At 39.9% G+C, this 22,688-nt stretch overlaps 1 protein-coding gene across 4 annotated transcripts in view; it reads right to left on the reverse strand.

Annotated features, from left to right (window-relative positions):
* The window catches only part of LOC103179927 (cadherin-12), a 115,649-nt gene that overhangs the window by 41,200 nt on the left and 51,761 nt on the right, over window positions 1–22,688 (reverse strand). For 3 of the 4 annotated variants that reach the window (XM_042331885.1, XM_007895462.2, XM_042331887.1), the window contains 3 exons: window positions 19,267–19,454; window positions 17,876–18,129; window positions 3,471–3,607 (listed from right to left, as the gene is read on the reverse strand). In XM_042331885.1, coding sequence (XP_042187819.1) covers window positions 3,471–3,607; window positions 17,876–18,129; window positions 19,267–19,454 — 579 coding nt within the window. Of the gene's footprint in view, window positions 1–3,466; window positions 3,608–17,875; window positions 18,130–19,266; window positions 19,455–22,688 lie in introns of all 4 variants that reach the window. The other variant, XM_042331888.1, reaches the window with a different exon arrangement.

Consider the following 22,688-nt stretch of genomic DNA (forward strand, 5'->3'; position numbering starts at 1 on the left):
AAGGTTTTGCCCTGCTGAGAATGGAACTCAGGTTTCTCGCTTGCGAGGTCAGTGCTCTGCCACTGAGCTATAGAACTCCTCCTGTCGAGTGGGTGCAGAGGAGATTGACTTTGATGATACCAGGGATGAATGGTTTGACCTATGAGTGGAGACTGCAGGGACTAGGACTTTTTCTGATAGAACAAAGAAGAATGAGGACTGACCTGATAGATGTCTTTAAAATTATGATGGGTTTTAACAGAGTCATTAGAGAGAAATTATTGTCATTGATAGTGGCAATAACTAGAGTCAGTAACTAGAAGGCGTCAATTTAAGATAGTTAGTAAATGAGCATTTGGGGAGGTTAGGAGAATCTTGTTCACACGCAGAGTAGGCAGAAAGTGGAATGCCATGTAAGGAATGGTAGTTGAGGCAGAACCCATTTTGGCCTTCAAGCGGAAACTGGAAAAATACCTTTACAAGAGTCAGGTACAAGAGTATGGGAAAAAAGTAGCATTGAAAAGATTGCTTTTGAGGGAGTCACCACAGCACAGTGGGTTAAATAGCTTTCATCTCTGCCTTACATTTTAGTGGAACAATGTTCTCTCAACCTTGATTATCTACCACACTCTGTTTGACTGGACCTCAGCTTGCTTCAATATCTGTTTGTGGACATTGCTGTGTGCAAATTGGCTGCTGTGTTTACCTACAAATACAGTCAATATACTTCACAGTATAGTAACATCCTGTGAAGCGCTTTGAGACATCTTGACAATATAATAAGTGCTATATCAAATACAACGATTATTATTATCTTCTTTATTCTAAGGAGGACTTGATTTGAAAACTCTCTTTAATAAGTAACTTCCAGCCACCGTGCTGCCCTTCTGCTCAGCTCTGAAGGCTTTGTTAGGATGAGAGGAGTAGCACAGCTATCTGGTTACATTAAGGTAACTCTGGTTGATAACATAATAGTGAGTTTTTATCTGAGCAGGAAAATGAACTGTCTGATCATGCACAATTAACTGGAAAGTGAACAACAACAACTTGCATTAATATAGTTCCCTTCACATAGGATAATGTCTCAGTGCATTGTACAGTAGCGGGTTTGGATGCCGAATGAGGGGAGGTGACCAAAGTTGCAGACAAAGAGGTAAGTTTTCAGATGGGCTTTCAAGATAGGTAAATAGAGAGAAGAGGCAAGGCAGAGGGATTTAGGCAAAGAGTACCAAGAGGTAAGGGGTGCATTTTTTTATCCTGAGAAGGGAAGTTAATGGGAAGAACACTGGATAAAATTGGGGAATAGACTATATGCAGTATATATGGGTGTCCAGTAAAACAGAAAAATGACATATTTTGGGCTTTTCAACAGGATTTTATCATTCACATAAGAAGTAATCAAAGCTTCCTTAAAAACATTACTAAAATTCAATAAGTAAATCATTGAGTCCCTCACTTACAACTTTTTAAAAATTACATTGACTTCATGTGAAGCACTTACCTTTATAGGTACCTTTTCACATTTACCCTTCAAGTGCTCTAGGGTGCTACCCTGAATGAGGGGTGCTATATAAATGCAAGTTTTTGTTATTATTGAGCAGAACATAAATTATCTGACAATTATACTTAATTGGAGGGGGTCTGTTCTATTATGGAGATTAATAAAGATTCCCTGCAATGTATCGTTTAGCACAGCCCAATGATTCTTAATGAACATTTTCTGGAAATTGGTGGACCTGGGATCAACAGGAATTGAGAGGAGAGTTAAGCACTCATCAAAGAGGAAACCAAGATCTTTAAAAAGCTTTAAAAAGGGACTCAATGATTTACTTATTGAATTGAGCAATTTTTTTCAGGAAACGTTGATTTAATTCTTAAGAAGAACAAAAAAGAAAAAACACAAAATACTGCAAATGCTGGAAATCTGAAAACAAAACAGAGGTCGCTGGAAACGCTCAGTAAAGTCAGGCAGCATCTATGGAGAAAGGAAAGTGAGGCAACATTTCAAGTCCACGACCCTTCGTCAGAACTGTTTCTGATTTAATTCTTGTTTGAATGATAAATCATTTATGGAGGTTTCACTTTATTTCACACACTTTCAGGAGGCTGTTAGAGGTCGGACCTTCAGAATTTGTGGCTCTGGAACTCCATCCGGGAGACCCTTCACTTCACCCCCTCCCTTGCCTCCTTCAAGACCCATCTCAAGACCTTTCTCCTTGACTGTGCATTTGGACATCACCCCAACCCTCCCCTCCCTTGCCCTCCATCACTCTTGATGCCAACTCCCAGCTCGAGTGCAAACCCATGACTATCCAATGCCCTGGAGAATCCTCTTGACATGAAAGGCACTATATAAATGCAAGTTGTAGTTGTTATTACTCAATCAAATTAGCCAGAAAGAGTGCTTTTTGGACCAGTGGAAACAGGCAAGCTGTATTTTATCCACACAGGTCCTCAAATGCACGTACTGCATCGAGGAGTTGATTTCCACATGGATAAGGGAGAGACTTCAGGCTGTGATCCCGTGCCTTGTGCTGTGTGTCAACTTATGAAATGAGAAAAATGAAAAAATTCTATTAATATAATAGTGCACTGTAATATGTGTAACTACTTGGAAAAATGGAAAATAAACAAGTCATTATAGTGTTAGTTTAAGTGTCAAGTTAGATAATACAAGATGCAAGATACTGAGAAATTGTTAGTGTGAGGAATAGTGACAGAAAGGCATAAAGCCAGATGACAATTAGAAACAGGATGCACTGCATAACATTCATTCAACTTATAAAATCTAGCACAGTCTTGCTATTGGGAACTCAGTATTATTAAAGCAATGGGTCTTTGAATTCTTCCAACTGACTTGTGGAAACCAAAACAAATTACCTGTGTTTCACAACTTGTACCCATTGGTGACAAATCCTGCAAAACTCTTTCTAAGTAAATGCCACTGAAAGAGTTAAACTATGTTTGTGCTGTGGTTTATTTTATTTCAATACCCATACAGGATGTGATTACAAAATATGAGGTTGAATCAAGTTGCATGCAAGCAATTTCCCAGATTGCTAAAATATTAATCTAATTTCAACTCATTTTACAAAGCGAAATGATGAACTTGTATTATTATTATTCAGGCACAATTCAGAATAAAGAATTTAACAAAGGCAGCAGGGGACATTCTTCTTCTTGTGTCAAATTAATATGAAATGTATCCTGCCAACAGCACTGATACCAATCTTCAGTCAAAGTCAATAGAAATCATTGTGTGTCATGCTGAATAACATAGAAATATACTATATCCAAACTTTCACTGCGCCAACCACAGTAAATACATCTCTATCTGAATTCAATGGAAGCAGTCATTATTTAATTTTTCTTTCACTGTGAATCTGTTTGCTCAATGAGCTACACACTTATTTTAAAGACCCCTCATCTCCCATGGAATTGGTTGTTAGTCTGCCTGGTCATTTGCGTCTGACTCACAGTTCAATACTTACTGAGTTTCTGTGCTATAACAGAGATGCTGTACTGAGAAACATCCTCTCTGTCCAGAATTTCATTTGTAGCAATTGTGCCTTCAACGTCATCGATAGTAAAGTACTTTTCTTGGTCAGTGCTTCGGTCAATTGAATACCTGTTTGGTTAACAAAATAATATTTTTGCATTAATGTTGTGTAAAACTACTAAATATAAATATTTAGAGTGCAATTAATAAATTTACCATTCCATATTTACTCTATTTTTCATTATAATTACAGATGTTGTGGTCTTACAACAGCAAAATTCATTATGATCTCACAGAAAAAAGGTCAGCAATTTTACCAATGAGCAGTGAGGATTGTATAATCAATCTTCCATTTGATATAGTGCCATATCACATCATCAAGGTGTCTCAAAAATCTTTACAGGATTTTATTGGATTGTGTAGATACTGTTATTTTGTAAGCAAACAAGGCAGCCAATTTGCATACAACAATATCCCACAAAGCCATGAGGTGAGTGACAATTACCATTTAAATTACGATCTGCTTGTATTGAGTATTGAGAACTCATTTTATTTTGGCAGGTTGTAGGCTAGGACACTGGATGAAACTCTCTTCTCTTTCTGAATCGTGCGATTGAATTTTTAATAGCCATCTGAACAGGCTAGGCTGTCACTGTGACTTGGCTGTCAACCCCTTATGAAACAGAAAATGCACAAGATCAGGTCAGCAGGTCAGTCAGTACCAGACAGAGAATGATAAACCAATATTTGAGATATGATAATGAAGCACCACACCTGAAACATTGACCTCACTTTCTCTGCCAAAGGCTGGTTTTAGTGAGTGTCAATTTCCAGCATTCGCTGAATTACTTCTGACTTCCTACAATTACAGATTTTCTTTTGAAAAACAATGAATAAAGCCATTTAATACAGTTCACAGTAATATTGCATAGGATCACAATTATCTTTTCATTCACATGAATGTAAATTTGACTTGTTCATTTGGAGAAAGGCTGAAACATTGCAGAAATCATGACTTTAAATTTGCTTGTTATGCCAGCAAGACTATGGAGAATTAAATTAATAAAGATGATTTCATTCTGCATATTCCACAAGGGCCAAATTATCAGTGATCTAAGGGAAAACCTTTCTTTTGTTTCTTAGTCTTACAGAGGATTATCAGAGTAAAAAACACACTGCCTGAGAGCAACAATCAATCTTTGATTCCAGTCTCATGTATGAAAGGTTAATTGATTGACAGCAAAAGAAAAGACTAGCATAGCAATTCTGCTCTTGCTGGCATTTGTAATGCCATTCAGATCTCAATGCACCATTCCTGTTTGTCAAATAAGGAGCCAATATATTTTCAACATATCTGTTTTGAACCCACTGTGTTAACAAGCCAACCGATCCTTTTTACTCTTCCAGTAAAACATAATATCAACTAGTAAGAGTTCTGTATTATTTCAGAACAATATCTTATAATATATAGTAATGATAATCTTTGCCTTTGATATATCGCTTTTCACGTCTTCGAGACGTCTCAAAGCACTTCACAGAATATATTGTAAAGTGAATTGACTGTATGTTTGTGGGTGAAACTCGGCAGCCAATTGTACACAGCAGTGTCCCACAAACAGTCATGGATTGAAGTGACCAATTTATTATTGTTTTTTTTTGAGGGATTATTATCAGGCGTGTGGAGTAAGGAAACTTGCCCGAGGTTTTGCCCTGCCGGGCATCAAACCTAGCTCTCTCGCTTGTGAGGCCAGTGTTCTAACCTTTGAGCTACAGGACTCTTTATTAATAAAAAAAGAGTACAACATAAATGTCAACTTTCTGGAAATATCTGTCCTGCATTCGGCTAATAAAGAAATTATGTAATTGACAGCACCCACAACTAATTGACTGCATAATCTTCTGAGTTAAAAATTAGCCATTTCTGCATGGCAGTAACACTGTATCTCTTTCATTTTGGGAACTCAATACAATTTAAACTGATAACATAATCTGAAAATGCAAAGATCCCATGAGTTTAGAACTCAGATAGAGAGTTGGCAGTCATACATTTCAACAAAACAAATACATTCTCAAAAGTATCACCAGCGACACAAATTGAATTTACTGATCAGAAGAAAATGTGCAAAGAAAATACTAGAGATCACTGTTTGGATAATTTTCCAAGACATTGGCAGAATCTCTGTGATAGTTTTGTGCCGATTGAGAAATTGAAAATTGGGTAGAAATCTGGTTTAATCTTTGCCAATCTCAGTCACGTAGACCACGTGATTTGCAATATGTAACCGGTGATATCATATCACCAGTCACATTCTCTTCTTCTCCCCCGTGGCTCCCCACCCCCCATCCCCACATTTTGCTGGTTATAATAGAAATATTGTTCTGCAGGTTTTCTGCCAACGCAGACAATTATCTGAGGACAATCTTAATCTAATTAGTGGTTTTCTACTAAGCCTAGAGACTTCTGCTATGGGTCGAATTACACCTCCACACCCCCTGTTTAAAATCACACTACCTGCAAAATAAGTTAGAAAAATAATGTTTTTGTTTCAAAGATACAAAACTGCATTTGGGGGTATAATTGTTTTATAGAGAAAAAATAGGAATAGTTGTGAAGCAATGATTTCTATAATTATGGTTCTTTGTGAAATAGAAATACCCACATAATAAATTGCTACACAAATAAAGGGGGTGGATGGAAGGGGGGACTGTAATACCAAAGGAAGCAATTGAGCAAATAACATCTGAAACTGCAATAACCACATCCAAATAATGTGCAACTTTGACAATGAATGTGAAAGTCAATCATTTTGGGTGCAAAGCAAAGTGTGCTACTTCATGGGACATCAGCTTCACAAAATCAAAAGATTGCTTTGCATAAAGAAAGCCCTTCGGCTCATCCAATCTCATCCATCTATTCACAGCATGAATCTGCTTTTTGCGTGTGTTGAATGCCCTGACCTCTGCCACCTTTTCTGGCAACCTGTTCCAGTTGTTGATTATCCTCTGAATAAATAAAAATGTCCTAGTATCTGTCCTAAAATTCTTTTTTACAACTCTAAACCTATGTCCTCATGTTCTACTGTCTTGTAACATCCTAGAATAGTGTTCTGGATTTACTTTTTCAATCCAATTTAAAATATTGTACACCTATATGAGTTCACCTTGAGTCATCTTTGGTCAAGACTGAAGAGCCCTAGCTTGCTTAATCATTGCTCACAGCTCCTTCATCTAACACTGAAGATCAACCGCGTTGCTCTCCTCTCCACTGTCTCTTGAGCTGGGCAGCTCCTGAGGTCGTGGTGACCAGAACTGTGCGGTCTCAAAGTCCGGACTGACCAGAGCACTGCGTAGGGCATCTGGAGATTTAAACTCAACTAGTTTAGTAAAATAGACCAGCATCCTATCTGCTTTGTTTATTGCTGCCTCACACTCAAACCAATTTTGGCTGGGATTCCTGAAAACATCACTTAAACATCATGCTCTCTGGGCGGCAATTGCAAAGCTGACCGCTGAAAGCTTCTGGCTGTTTTGAGAGCGCATATTATGGCAAAGTTGGGGAGGGGTTGTGGGTAGTGGGGGCACAAGCTTTACATGGTGGCTAGTCTTCAATTATCAAAAGTTCATCCACAATTTTTGAAAATCATGACTAATGATAATTATTACTTCACATTGCACTTTTCATCCCTTTTTGCAGAATGCAGTCGGTTTTCAGGTAAATGATTGAGTTGTTTGCATTGTTCCTAAAATTTGTAAAAATTTAATTAAAGCTTTTTTTTAATTAATACTTATCCAATTAAGCGATACAAACATGACAGATATTTGATAACACATGACAATATAAGCTGTCTTAAATAAAGTTCAAATACAAATAATTGACTCAAGCACAATACACACTGGCGCAATCTGTGCACAGGCAGTAATTACCTGAACTGTTGACAGTGAATAGCTCTGGTTGACTAATTTGAATGATTTACTCAATTATTCTATTTAGATATGTCAGCCAGTCCGTTACTTAAACTTATGATAAAATATTTACTAAATAATGATCTGTCAACTTGTCAGATCTAAATCTACAACAATATAATATCCATTGTGTAAATGAAAATACAATCCTAATGCCTATTGCCTTCAATTACTCATCCACAAACACAACAATGTGTTATAAGACCGTTCCATGTAAACTCAGGATTCATCAAATCCATTAATTGTTGGACTTTACTGAGTCCTTTATTGCTCATGAATTTCTGATTGGTATATTGTTAAGTACAAGCTGTTACCCACTCGAGTGAAACACTTGACAACATGCCACACATCAAAAGAGATGCCCCTTTGTATATTAATATCAATCTTGACTTTCAGTACAGAGCATTTCAGATAAAGTGATTTACAGAATTTCCTGTAAAGTGGAACCACTGTATTTTGTGGGCAAACTTGGCAGCCAATTTGTGCGCACCAATATTCCACATATACTCATGTAATAAATGACCATGTGAATTGCAATATGATAACCGGTGATATCACGTCACCAGTCACATTCTCTTTTCCTCTCCCGTGCTTCCCCTCCTCACCCCCCCTCTCATGCAATATTTTGCTGATTATAATAAAAATATTGTTCTGCAGGATGTAGTATTGCGGGGATTGTTTGCCAATGCTCCAATAGAAACTCCTTTCTCTTTTCGAATAGTGCAATGAAATCTTTGATGTCCACCCGTACAAGCAGAGGGGGCCTTGGTTTGGTACGGCATTTCCAACACACCCCCGACACTGCATTGCAGTGTCATCTTAGACTACATGAATTTCAAATCCCAATGTGGAGCTCAAACCCACAGCTTTTGACTCAGGGGTGAGAATTGCTACCAGTTGAGCTCGGCTGACATGCAATCTGAGTCAATGATGTGTTGAAGGCATTCGGAGGGATTTTATGATAAATGGGAACATCTGAAATATTTTAATGCATTATTTTGCTCTACAAAGAGCACAGATCTATCATGAGGCACTTTTGTTTAGAATATGGTTGCACTGTGCATCAACAACAACAACAAGATTCCATTTATAGAGCGCTTTTCACGTCGGGAGGACGTCCCAAGGCGCTGTACAATTGGGTCAGGACCCGAGCAGGGGGGAAATGGTTAGGGTGAGGGGAGGGAAGGGAGGGAGCGAGGAGGGGGGAAATGGTCAGGGTGAGGGGAGGGAAGGGAGGGAGCGAGGAGGGGGAAATGGTCAGGGTGAGGGGAGGGAAGGGAGGAAGCGAGGAAGGGGGAAACGGTCAGGGTGAGGGAGGGAGGGAGGGGAGCGAGGGGGGGTAGAGAGTCGAGAGGGGAGCTGAAGGCTCGGTCAAAGAGAAAGGTTTTGAGACCGGCCTTGAAGGAGGAGAGGGAGGAAGCGGCGAAGGCACTGGGGGATGGAGTTCCAGAGCCTGGGGGCTGAGAGGCTGAAGGCCCGACCACCAATGGTAGGGCGGTTGGGGCGGGGGATGTGGAGCAGACCGGAGCCGGAGGAATGGAGGGTACGGGCAGGTAGGTAGTGGGATAGTAGATTGGAGAGGTAGGAGGGAGCAAGGCCGTGAATGGCCTTGTAGATGGGGATGAGGATCTTGAATTCGATCCTCTGGGGGATGGGGAGCCAGTGGAGGCGAGCGAGGGTAGGAGTGATGTGGTCGTGAAGCCTGGTGCGGGACAGTACACGAGCTGCAGAGTTCTGAATGACCTGCAGCTTGTGGAGGGAGGTGCCGGGAAGGCCGGCGAGGAGAGAGTTCCCATAGTCCAGCCTTGAGGTGATAAAGGCGTGGACCAGGGTTTCAGCCGCGTGAGGGGTGAGGTAGTGCCGTAGTCTGGCGATATTCCGGAGGTGATGGAAGGCGGTGCCAGTTGTGGTGCGGATATGGGGGAGAAAGGACAGCTCAGGGTCGAACAAAACGCCGAGGTTCCTGACTGGCTTTGAGAGGTGGAGAGTGCAGCCTTGGATGCTGATGGTGTCAGCGTCTGAGGTGCGGAGGCGCTGACGTGAGCCAATCAGGAGGGCCTCAGTTTTACGCACGTTGAGCTGAAGAACGAAAGTCACAAATAAGCCAAATGATAAATTACAATCTGCTTGTATTGAGTATTGAGAACTCAGCTTTTTAATGACAGCACTACCATATGTCTAAGAATATCTTTATAAACAGTTTGTGATAGCTGTGATAATTGTTCCCCGAAAATAGTGTAAATTTATGCCTGACTGAACGCTGACACTGACTTAACATTGAACACTGCACACAGGAGGAATGTTGCTTTTTTACTTTATGTGTGCTTTAAGAGGCAAGTGGAGCTGTTTCCTTAAGCAAGCTTCCATTCCTTATTATCATTTCCATGAATTGAAACAGCAGAAATGAATGCTGACAAACAACAATGTTTTTCAGTAACATATACAGTTCAATAACAACTGCAGTTGTTTCAATTCTGAATGGGCTTCTCCTGTGCCGTAAATGTCTATGTGTTTTATATTTCTTTCAAACAATGATATGGCAAGGCATTGGGAAGGATTTTATGATAAATTTGAGTATTTTAAATATTTTTTGATGTATTAGTGCATTCTACATAGAGTGTTAAATTGTGCTTCTTTATAGCGCAAATTGATTATAATGTAGTTACACTATGGACCCTATTCATTCTGCTGTATGTAGCCTCCTTTCCCAGTGTTCCAGCTGACATTTGTGTAAAAAATGGTTGACCTCAAGGTCATTAGGTTGACACTGACCTCACGTCCTGCTTTGTATCCCTGCAGCAAAACAGAACAAGACTTTGGTGGTCACCTGATATCTTGGATGTCGGTCGTTTTTTGTTTTTGCGTGGAAGGGGGAGGGGGATTGGAACAGGTTACAGGAAAGGTGGTTGTTTTACATAAGTCCACAGTGGACTCATTTAAAAAAACAGTTTGGGCTCTCTGGTGGGTGGGAAAAAGGCTATATTCGGTGAGAAGGAGATCAGGTGGAGATTTTACATTCAAACTATGATCTTCTATGATGGATTAGGACCTGAAAGTTAAATTACAGACTGTACATTACAGAGTGTTTAAGGTGTATACCTGTTCCTCAAAATCTAAGATATTCATTGATCATATTTTGATAGATGATAATTTCTGTAACACTCTGTTAACAATGCAACATAATCGATTGCCCCACACCAATGTTCAAAGTTCAAATCAATGTTAGTAGTTTGTCAAAAATTGGCATTTTGGAATTGGAAATGGGACCAGCTAAAAGTGGTGCCTCGGGTATCCATAACACTACATCAACCTTTCAAACATAAATGTAACATTTAAAAAAACCCAGATGGCATGTTGCATCCAGTTCACATTTATAATGTCAGAAAGCTCCTGTCTATATTTAGAAATGTTGCTGGCAGCTGCAGACCGGTAAGAGGAGCTGCCCACATATTTTTAAGTACACAGGCGAGAGTTATGTTTCCCCAGTTGGAGAACAATATAAGTTCACAACCTGCCTACTTACACTGCTCTCACACGCACTCCCATCACTGTACTGTGTTGCATTTCAATACAGTTTTCCTTTAGAGCAGTCAGAACTTTCAAGACTCTCGATTGTAATGCAAATATTCACAGCATATTGTATTGGTTGCTTAACCTGCTAACATCTTCAACATGATCATTTCCCACCATTAGAATTCATATCAAAACATATCATATATTACCCAAGTTGAAAGCATGACATTTTAACAATTATGGGGGTGAAAATAATAACTTGTGATATCTTAATAATGTTGTTAATTTACATATATTTGAAAATGCAGCCTATCTTTATTTATTAACTGGCTGTACCCATTGGAGCTACGCTTGCAACCAAAGGATCCAATATGGAAGGTAGATTTCAGTGATACCACTCACAAACCATTTAACTAAACACTGTGAACACCTTAATCAAAACATGTATGATGAGCTTGTTTAGGTCATAGCTCATCAATGGTAGGAGACACCTCCAAAATAATATGATTGTTATACTCCCCTATGCAAGATCTTTCAGATGAGGTAAAAATCCTGTCTTTATGTCAATCAGTTATTGCATTCTTGGCGGACAGACATTCCGTCTTTATTAGTATGGATTTATTATTTTTTTAATAATGTGTCTCACAATATCCCACAAATAGCCATAAAGTGACCAATTTTATCAGAGACATTGTTGTTCAGAACAGCAGAAGAGACAACCTTCTCTTTTTGAATGGTGCCATGGGATTTTTAACATATCAATCTAAACAAGTAAGCGGGACTTTGATTTAATGTCTCATCTGAAAGGCGACAACACTGACAGTTCAGGACATTCCCAGCATTCCATTGCAGTGTCAACCTAGACTGTGAGATCAAAGATGTAGAGCTAATTCAGTGGTGAGCGCCTCAATACAAAACAAAAAAATGACATTTGTAAAGCACATTTCACATTGGGAGGTCGTCCCAAGCCATTGGACAATCAGTGCTTCGGGCCCGAGTTGGGGGTCAGGATCGGGGAGAGTGGAGAGGAGGGTGAGAAGGAGGGTGATCGAAGGCACAGTCAAAGAGGAGGGTCTTGACACGGGTCTTGAAGAAGGCAAGGAAGAGGCCGAGCTGGAGGGACTGCAGGCTGGAGTTCCAGAGGGTGGGAGCAGAGTGGCAAAAGGCCCACCCGCCAATATTGGGGTGGGTGAAGTGGGGAAAGTGAAGCAGGCCGAAGCCCGCTGAGTGCAGGGAGTGGGCAGGTTGGTAAGGGGTTATGAGGTCGCAGAGCGAAGGGGGAGCGAGGCCATAGAGGCCTTTGAAAGTGAGGACCAGGATCTTGAACTGTATCCTCTGTGTGATGGGAAGCCAGTAGAGTCGAGCAAAGATGGGGTGATAGGATCGCGAAGCCTGGTGTGGGAGACGACATGAGCTGCTGAGTTCTGGATGATCTGCAGCCTATGGAGGGAGGAGTTGGGGAGGCTGACAAATGGGGAGTTTGCGTAGTCGAGCCTGGATGTTATGAATGTGTGTATGAGGATCTCGGCAGCCTCCGGTGTGAGACAGTGGCAGAGCCAAGCAACGTTGCGGAGGTAGGAAAAGGTGGAGCGGGTCATGGCACAGATGTGGGGCATGAAGGACATTTGAGGGTCGAACGGGATGTCGAGTTTCCATATTGGCTCTGTGAGATGTAGCGGGAGATGTTATCAGCGTCCGAGGTGTGGAGGCGCTGATGGGAGCCAAGCAGAATAGCCTGAGTCTTGTTGACATTCAACTACAGGAAGTTAGCTTTCATCCAGGACTTCATGTCCTACAGGCAATCTGTGAGGACAGCAGTCGTCCTGGAATCGCAGATGGAGGCAAAGAGGTAGAGTTGGATTTCATCCGCATATGTGTGGAAGTTGATCCCATGTTTGCGGATGATGTCACCAAGGGGGAGCATATGGATATTGAAAAGAAAAAAGTCAAGGACAGAGCCACAAGGGATACCACATGTGATGGTGCACGGGCTGGAGGAAAAGCCGTTGTGGATTCCTGTAGCTCAGTGGTTAGAGCACTTGCCTTGCAAGCGAGACACCTGAGTTCAATTCCAGGCAAGTTTCAGTGGTTCAATTCCTTGGGCAAGTTTCCTTACTCCACACGCCTAATAATAATCCCTCCAAAACAAAACAACAATAAATTGGTCATTTCAATCCACGACTGTTTGTTGGACATTGCTGTGCGCAATTGGCTGCTGCGTTTCGCCCACAAATATAGAGTCAATTCACTTTACAGTCTATTCTGTGAAGTGCTTTGAGATGTCGAGAAGCCGTGAAAAGCGCTATATCAAATGCAAGGATTATTATTATTATTATTAATGGCGACAAAGTGGAGACGGTGGGAGAAGTAGGATTCAAACCAGGCAAGGGTATATCAGCGAAGATTGAGCTGAGAGAAGGGACTGTGTAGGAGGATAGAATGGTCGACAATAAAGACATCGAGTAACACAATACAATACAAAAAATACAAAATTGCATTTGTATAGCACCTTTATATCAGGAGGACGTCTCAAGGCTCTTAATATTGATAATTAGCAATAACTAACACATGCAAGTTTGCGAATTTGCACTTCATTGACACTTTGCAATGTTTGTTATGCCAACTTGGTGCTGCATAATAGTGCAGATTTGTATTGCAGCTGATATTGTCATGATTATTACAGCTCATTTATTTTTCTCTGACATATAATCGTTGTCTCTCGGTGGATGATCCATGAGGATTTTCATCTCACATCACAAGTGGGGCTGTAGAAATACGCCACAGGCAGGGAGTTGATAGAGTGATGCATGATTGACCATGGTAAACAGTGACATTACATTAATTTTATTGACTGACACAACATCTTTGATGGATTAGAGACTTTAGGGATGAGCTTGCTTTGGCAAGTCTGAATCTTAATTTCTAATTTGAATTCAAAAATTTACATGAGTTAAATGGTTGCCTAAAACAGCGACTTCTGAATCAGGAGTCACCACTACCTCTAACAGCCAGTGAAGTAGACCTCATCTCAAGTTTGTGAGTTCAGTAAAATGTGAACATATCCTAAATCATCCAACGTGATTCATTCATTCAGATTGAGACAAAGCCATAGAAGGGAGCCCTGGAGGAAATACATTATGTGCAATAAAGAACAATAAGTATGATATATCGATGAGTTGAACAAATGCATCACAGTAATATAACACAGAAATAATAATCCTTACATGTGACATAACATCTTTCACATCAGGAGGACATCACAAAGCACTTCACAGCATATCTCCTAAAGTGTTGTTACTGTGCATGTTTGTTTGGTAGATGAGGAGGTGTTCCCTTTGGGAATGATTACAAAGCAGTGATCTCCCCAGGAAAATTATTGGGGAGAAATTCCACCTGTCCTTAGATTGATTCTGTTTATGTAGCATATTAGAACATCAAAAATTGAAAAATTCTTAAATACAGCTTCAATTTTGAAGGCAGATCTTTGACAAATAATTAAGAAAATTATAGAAAACTGATAATAGAATTAAGACTGAATTCAACGATTCGCTAAATTTTGGACACTGAAATGCAACATAAATAGAGTGAATCTGGACCCAGGTGGATTATCTGCCCCCATGATCTACAGTTGCCATATCACAGACACTCCAAGATGCTAAGGTGTTATATAAATACAAGTTGTTGTTCTTGATGTGGACTAAGTTCTATTCTGTCTGGAAAAATTGGTGAATTTGTCCCTGTGCTCGCATAAACATTCTGTAAATGTTATATTGCAACATGGCATTCTGATTGCTTAATTAAGTTATATTTCTGAAATTAAAATCATTAGAATTTCACTGTTTAGTATTTACGTGTGTTCGTGTATGTGTGGTGTGGGGGGGGGGGGGGTCGGGGTGCAGGGGGACTCTCCTTTCCCTAGGGTATCACTGACATTAATTCACAAACGCTAACTAGGCTGACTACAATTCCAATATCTCACTCACTTTTTCTGGAGAGAGGGTCAATGCCCTTACCCTGTTAATCCTCAAGCTGTAGCTGTTGATCGACTGTCAAAGCAGCTTTTAAAACCAATCGCGATAACTTTTTTTTAAAATGCTGTTCCCACCTTCCAGAGAAAAACAAATGTGAGAAACAAAGTTTGAGATGGAAGGAGCCTGAACATATTTTGGAATAAGGATACAAGAACACCACCAATAATAATAATTTGCACTTATAAGCGGTTTACACATAAGATTCCATCTCAAAGTACTTTACAGAGTCACAGATTGAACTGGGAGGGAAATAGGTGGTATAAGTGGTCAAATGCACAGTTAAATACATATATTTTGAAACAGTTTTGAAAGCGGAGAGGGAGTGAGCAAGGTAAGAGGGATTTCAGAACAGAGCTCCAGAGGGTCAGGACAAAGTGGCTGAAAGCTCACTTGCTGATGGTGGGGCTGATTGAGCGGGAATTGTGAAGTAGGTCAGAGTTGGTGAAATGAAAATGTATTTGCATCACAAGAGGTCACAGGGATAAGGTATGGCAAGGTCGTGGATGCATTTGAAGTTGAGGATGTGGATTGCAACGTTGATTTGAAGGGCTACAGGTAGCTGGGGGAGCTGGGCAAGCAAAGGCTCAGGGAATTTACTGGTGGGGGAAAAAGGAGGCTGTAGAGTTTTGGATGATCTGGAGCTTGTTGAGGGTAGAGCTGTGGAGGCTGGCAAGCAAGACATTGGAAAAATCGAGAACAGAAGTGATAAAGCCATTGATGAAGGTTTTGGCTGTATTGTAAGTGGGATTGTGGTGGAAGAGGGCGATGTTGTGAAGATGGAGGAAAGCCGGCATGGTCAGAACCTGAATGATAGAGGCTTGAACTGGAGACGAGGGTTGAATAAAATGGCAACGTTTCAGACCTCACTCTATGAGTCGGAGTGATCAAACAAGGAAAAAGGGTGGAAAATAAATTTCAAACATTTTTAAAATACAGAGAAAGAATAAGAAAGCAAAAATACTGCAGAATGTGGGAACAATGGAAGTACAGATGTAGGTTTCAAATTACTCAATTTTACTTTACTTAGGGATTTCTGTACACATTTTGTGGCTTAAATTCAATATTCCAGTAATAAAGTTTTTACTCAAGCACGAGTGGATTTATTACTGTAATAATAGTTGTTTTTTCAGCATTAAAGTCCTTGAAATGAAAATGTGCACTCAACACCCAAAGACATGAGTCGACATGACCTATTGACTCATGAAGTGCTGGACACAGTGATTTACACCCTCTTCCACAGATAAACTGTTTCTTTATATATATCTACTGATATCTGCTAAACTAACCATAAATTTTCTAAGATTATGTAGCTTAAAAATGACACCATTTTGTTATGCTGAATTAAAGAAAAGTGTGTCTAATATTTTTTCTAATGTTCTCCCTACTGACAAACATTTTTCTGTTCCTGGTATCGCATCCTCTCTGCTCCTGGTCTGACCTTCTCTTGCTGGAGCGTGGTCACACAGCATGGGATATCCTCTGGTATGCTGCCCAAATGGCCATTGCTCATGTGTGAGCCTTGGCAGTGATTGCAAAGGATGTCAAAGCAAGCCTGGCCTTTAGCTTGCTGGCTGTCACGCGTGCACCAGCAGAGGAGGCAGAAGAAAGGCCAAGAGTACGAAACTAAGCTGTTTTTCCCTTACTAAATCTGGGAGGACCAGGTCAGTTTAGTCTTCCCGTGGCCAGTAACATCAGTAAAATCAGGGTGTTGAACTTGTGAGTTCCTGGTCTGTAAGTGCTGAATTTTGTAAAATCAGGGAACGTGTGCATAATTAATTTGTTTTTTCATAGAATATCTTATTAATACAAAAAGCATTTGACTGTAAGATGGTTCTGTGTTCGATATCATATCAGGATGGGGGAAGAATATGTGCCTTCTATTCGTTTGCATGTGTATTGATCAGTCTTATGACATCACAGCAGTTTCTTTCAAAACATTGTCCTGGCAGTCAGAACATGTCCAGAACAGCACATCCTATCATTTCAGTCACCACTTGAGGTACATTTATATGAACACCTTTCCCATTGGGAGGACGTCCCAAGACACAGAGATCAGAGTAAGAATCTTGTTGTGTTTTGGTTTAATGCAAAATAAAATTATATTGTGTGAATTCTGCATTTTTGTGACTAGGGATGATTGGAAAAAAGCTACCGATCATGCTCTTGCATTTTATTGCTTTATTATATTATTGTATGACCCTTGGTTTGTCCACATTTTGCTAATGGTCCATTCTACAACAGTTGCTAAATGTCTAATTGTGCTTTCTAAAAGTCGGCAAAGAGCAAAAAATAAAAGGCCTGAAAGTAAAATGGTTGCTTTAGAGTTTATCCTAGTTGTGTAGGACTAAATAGTCCAACTCTTTGAAACACAAATGGTGATACCATTTCAAGTCAGGTTCTTTGGGAGACACATTTACTGGAAGACTTCAGTTGCTTGGGCTGTTTCACTCACTGGCAAGGCAGCTGAGCTCTGACAAGCGTATCACACATAAGAAAGACTGCTGAGCTCAACCTGTGACCAAAATTATGTGAAAGCTACATTTAACATTGTGCAGCTGAGCCCTGTAACAACCAGTGAACTCTTGTACCTAAGCATCAATATGGGTCCTTAGCAAACCACAGCTTGAGACCCTGTCAAACTTCCATCACATATATAGCAGCAAATTGAACCCGATCTGTAGAGGTTGGATAAATCAGCTTCAAGCCATTCTACTGCCTGAAGTTATTAAATATTCAGTCACTATCTCTCTGTGTGTCTTATTAATGACTCAGCCAGTGTTTCAGCACAAATTCTAAAGTATTATGCAAGCAGCATTTATCACAACATACACAATATAAAGTAAAACAAAGTTTTTGATAAATTAAATTAAATGTCATTTGTTTTGCTTACCTGACAGGACTGTTGCTGACATCAGAATCCTGTGCTGTAACCGCACCTATAATGCTGCCCACATTGGTATCTTCATACACATCCATGATGTAAAAGGCTCTGCTGAACACTGGTGGTTCATCCACATCAACAACAGTGATCTTCACTGTTGCTGTGTCTTTGAAAGGACCCATGGACTGGAAGCGATGATCAGGGTGTGGATCCACAGCATCAACTTTGAATATGTATGACTTTTTATTTTCATAGTCCAGAGGCTTTGGAAAGGAAAACACAAAGTGCCAATTAACAAAAGAGGTATTAAAGGTGACATTGCAACAATTGACACTGAAACTGTTGCAATAATTAATATTTCAGGTCAAACTTTATAAAGGCACAACTGAGGTTTTCAGTATCTGAAAAAAAGATATGTTTGTGCAAGTGCTGTATTTTCAAAAATGTAACACATACAGATAACAAACATTACTAAGTAATTATCACAGATACAAACAATTACTACAGTATAATCTATTGACTAGCTTTATACTGCATACCCCCATGAGATTGATGGATCACTGGATTTTGTACTATAGTAGGTTATTTGATGAGAAATCAAAGCTCATAGTTTTATCTGATTGACAACACAAATTATTGACATAATAATAATTTGATATAATCACTTTCCTAAAGGGAAAGATATCTCAAATGACGTCACAAGATTTATTGTAAAAATCAGTATCTGTTTATTTTGTCGGCAAACATATAATTGTTATCAGATAGAAAATAAACGCAAATTTGCATGAAAACATTCTTGACACATTGTGAAACACATTGAAATGGCTAGAAGAATGAACAGACACGAATAAACCAAGATCATGTGTCAGATGAGGAATTTGTCCATACTGTGTGTGCTTGATGTCAAAATTTAGTTCAATCTGGGCTTTCATGGGAGTATAATCAAGTGATAACAGTGAATCAAACTTCAAGAAAGGAGAAGTATATACGGAATGAGAAACTGAGAGCATTATTTGCCAAAGAAACAAACAAAAATAGAAAGCAGTGAACAGCATCAAAAATCGGTCAAAAGAAGAACGAAAAAGGCTAATAAATGTCTTTTCATTTAATATGTTGCCTATGAGGTTGAAACATCTCACAGTGCTACATAGGTTATTAATATCAAGTGCAGCACTCCATATTTGTTGGCAGAATGAAGGAGCACGGGTGAACAAAGGAAAAGTCATAATTTTAGGGTTGTTCAGCAGGTGAAGTTTTCTGTAGTTTGTTATGTGAATAAAAATCTTAGAAACATGAGATCAGGAGGAGATATTCAACATTTCATGAACTGATTAGGCTACAAGCGTGACATCTGGCTTGGGCTCCTTTTTTATTTCACTTTAAACATTAATCACCCTGACCTTTTTCAAATGTATAACTCCTTCTTGCGTGCTCTTGTCAGAGGTAATGTCAAACACGTTCAATCCATCTCCAGGAACGATGCTGTAGTCTATCTCAGCATTCTTCCCAATATCAGCGTCATTGGCTTTTATTCTGCCGATAGCTGATCCCACTGGGGAGGATTCAGGAACCTTCAGGTGGAAGATATCTGAAAGAAGGGTTAACAGCCATATAAAATAAGGTCAAGCAACAAGGTTTTCTCTTTGACGTTCTCATGCAAGACAACTTCACCGAAGAAACAGGAATGAAAGGTAACTGGTTATTGACTGATGTGGAGACAGACCAAACACAAAGGGTGATCTTACAGAAGCATTTTCATGTCAGTACTACAAGATATCTTTTTATTGTTACGTGTTGTAGCCATGATCCTGATAAATGCTTAAATCAACAGTTTTGCACCATACAGTGTTTTAGATTACTGCAGCACTGATGTCCTCCCATGGATTATTGCAATCCTTATGTCCTATTCATTACAACAACAAAATTAAATTAGTAAAGTGCCTTTCACGTCAGGAGGATGTCCCAAGGTGCTGGACAGACAGAGTTTGGGATCCAAGCTGGGGTTCAGGGTTGGGGAGTATGGAGGGCAGTGGGGGAAGTAGGGAGATCGAAAGCACGGTTGAAGAGGAGGGTCTTGAGAAGAGTTTAGAAGGAGACAAGGAATGGGTGAGGCAGAGGGACTGTGGGATGGAATTCCAGAGGGTAGGGGCAGAGTGGCAGAAGCCGCCTGCCAATATTGGGGCGAGTGAGGCGAAGGACGTAAAGTAGGCCAGAGCCCGCTGAGTGGAGGGAGCAAGCAGGATGGTAGGGGGTTAGGAGGTCGTGGAGGTAGGGGGGAGCAAGACCATTGAGGGCTTTGAAGGTGAGGACCAGGATCTTGAACTCTGTGTGATGGGAAGCCAGAGGATTTAGGCGAGGATGCGGTTTATAGGGTCATGGAGCCTGGTGCCAGAGAGGACACGGGCTGCATAGTTCTAGATGATCTGCAGCTTATGGAGGGAGGATTTGGAGAGGCTGACAAGCAATGAGTTTGCATAGGCAAGCCTCAATATAATGAGAACATTAATCAAAGTACAAGGATTTGAGCATTTGAGATAAATTGTCAAATACCAAGTAACATTTAGAAAAAATAAAAGGCATTTTCAGCAATATTTTGGGCATCTTCTAATCCGGTAATACTTGGCAAAAAATTGTTTTCCCATTTTTAGCTGGTTAAACTCCAGCTATACTCTATACTTTGTTCTCACCAATCTGCACCTGATACTCTTTGAAATTAGATAAGAAGACTGCATCCCTCCAGGGTAAGAATGTGCATTTCATTCCAGACGCATGGAGATTTCCATGGTTAGATGGCAAACGGATGAAATCCTCGGACTGGTTTGGATATTGGATAAACAGTGGGACAAATTTCCACATGTATCAGAAATCTGACTGAACAAAACAAAATCGTATTTGCACATGTATTTAATGTCACAATAGACACAATAAGATATTGCATTTATGCAGCTTCCTTCAAGTAGAATAACTTCTCAGATGTCTTCACAAATCAAAAAAATTGGGTTGGAAGGAAGATACAATACAAATTACGTTTGTATAGCACCTTTCACATGGGGAGGATGTCCCAAAGATGACCATTGGCTTGATTGAGGTTGTAGTTTTTCTTCACAGGAATGAAAATTAGATAGAGATGGGGCGAGACAGCTTCTTATGTTATCAAATTTATTAAGAAACACCATGTCTTTTCATCTCTTGCTAAAGAGTACTATGAAATAGACAGTTTCTTTGAACTTCAATGGAAAAAGCAACATTGATGTTAATCCAAATGGGGTGAATGGCTTCCCATTGTATCATAGATTTCTGTTGTTCAATGTTTTTTATGAATGTTGCTTAGAATCATAGAATTATAATATTGTACAGCACAAAAAGAGGCCATTCGGCGAATCGAGTCTGTGCCGGCCCTTTGAAAAGAGCAACGTAATGTCAATCCCACTCCTAAGACCTTTCCCCATAACCGTGCAAACCCGTCCTCCTCAAATACCCGTCCAGCGTGTTTTTAAAAATTGTTATCGGATCGGCCTCGACCACCATTTCAAGCAATGCATTCCAGATTCGAACAACTCGCTGCGTGAAAAAAATTCTTCTCACCTCCCCTCTGCTTCTTTTAGAAACTATTTTACATCTGTAACCTCGAGTCACCGACACATCCACCAGTGGAAACAGTTTTTCCGTTTCTAACCTAATCAAATCCCCTCATGATTTTGAAAACCTCTATTAGGTCTCCTCGTACTTCTACAACTACTACTGATAGTTCTTAATTTATGCAGGCGACAGGATCTAATCATTACACTATTTCAAGAGACGTTGTCAATGAAGGATGTTTGAGCAAGCTGACAAACAGTGGCAGAACGGAGTTCAGTCAAATTTAAGAGAAGTAGCTTCCTGTCCTGCTGGCATTTTGCTTGTCAGCTTGTTTTTGGACTTTTCCCAATTTGGGATTGATGGGCCATGGAATTTGCTGCCCCTTTCACTAAACGGAAGTCGCAAAATTAAACAAGAACAACTGTGGTTTGCAACTATTAGGCACTGGCAGCATCAGCATCCATGGATGCAGACTCCACCTCACTGAATCAGTCAGGAACCCAGGTGTCTTGTTTGACCATCAACTGTTCTTTCTACCCCACATCCATGCTATGACCCACTCCGCTTTCTCCACCTCCTATTTTATTCCACCTATCAAAATGATGGAAATAAGAGTCAAATACGAATCTAGTTTTATTTAAACATAAATGGGTCCATGGTGGGTCCAACATGTTATGAGATCTAATAGGACTTCTTAATCCAGAAATCTGAGTTGGGACTTGCAGTAGTTGTAAATTAATTAACCCATTGAAAGTAAAGACTAGAGAAGAGATCCCATGAGTCGGTGTAATGTACAACTGTTTTATTTAATTAAGGAAACCCACAGTGGAAGGTAAGTAGGGAGAGAGGAGGGGATCTAATACAATCTCTCACACAATTTACTTCCAGAGCAGAATTCCCGTGGGTCAACAGAAAATCTAAGAAATTAAGGAATATTATTAATTAAACTACGGGAATTAGAAACTGTTACAAACTAGGCACCATTATAGATGAAAGAGCATTTTACCCCATTGCGTTTTAAGCACTATGGATTTTACCTGCCAATTTTTTTCCCTTGTAATATCACATCCATGAAAATTGTATTTTTTTGCCATCTAAATGATTTATTGATCCACTGCTATGCTATTGAATTTCCCCCTCAACCTCCCACCAATACTCTTCAACATTGCAGAAGTGCAGCCACTTCCTTCAGGTTAAATTTTCTAATTTGGAATGCAATTACCTCTTCTGTTTTCTTGTCCAA

Source organism: Callorhinchus milii, unplaced genomic scaffold (genome assembly GCF_018977255.1).
Source record: "Callorhinchus milii isolate IMCB2004 unplaced genomic scaffold, IMCB_Cmil_1.0 Scaffold2, whole genome shotgun sequence".
NCBI classification, from domain to species: domain Eukaryota; kingdom Metazoa; phylum Chordata; class Chondrichthyes; order Chimaeriformes; family Callorhinchidae; genus Callorhinchus; species Callorhinchus milii.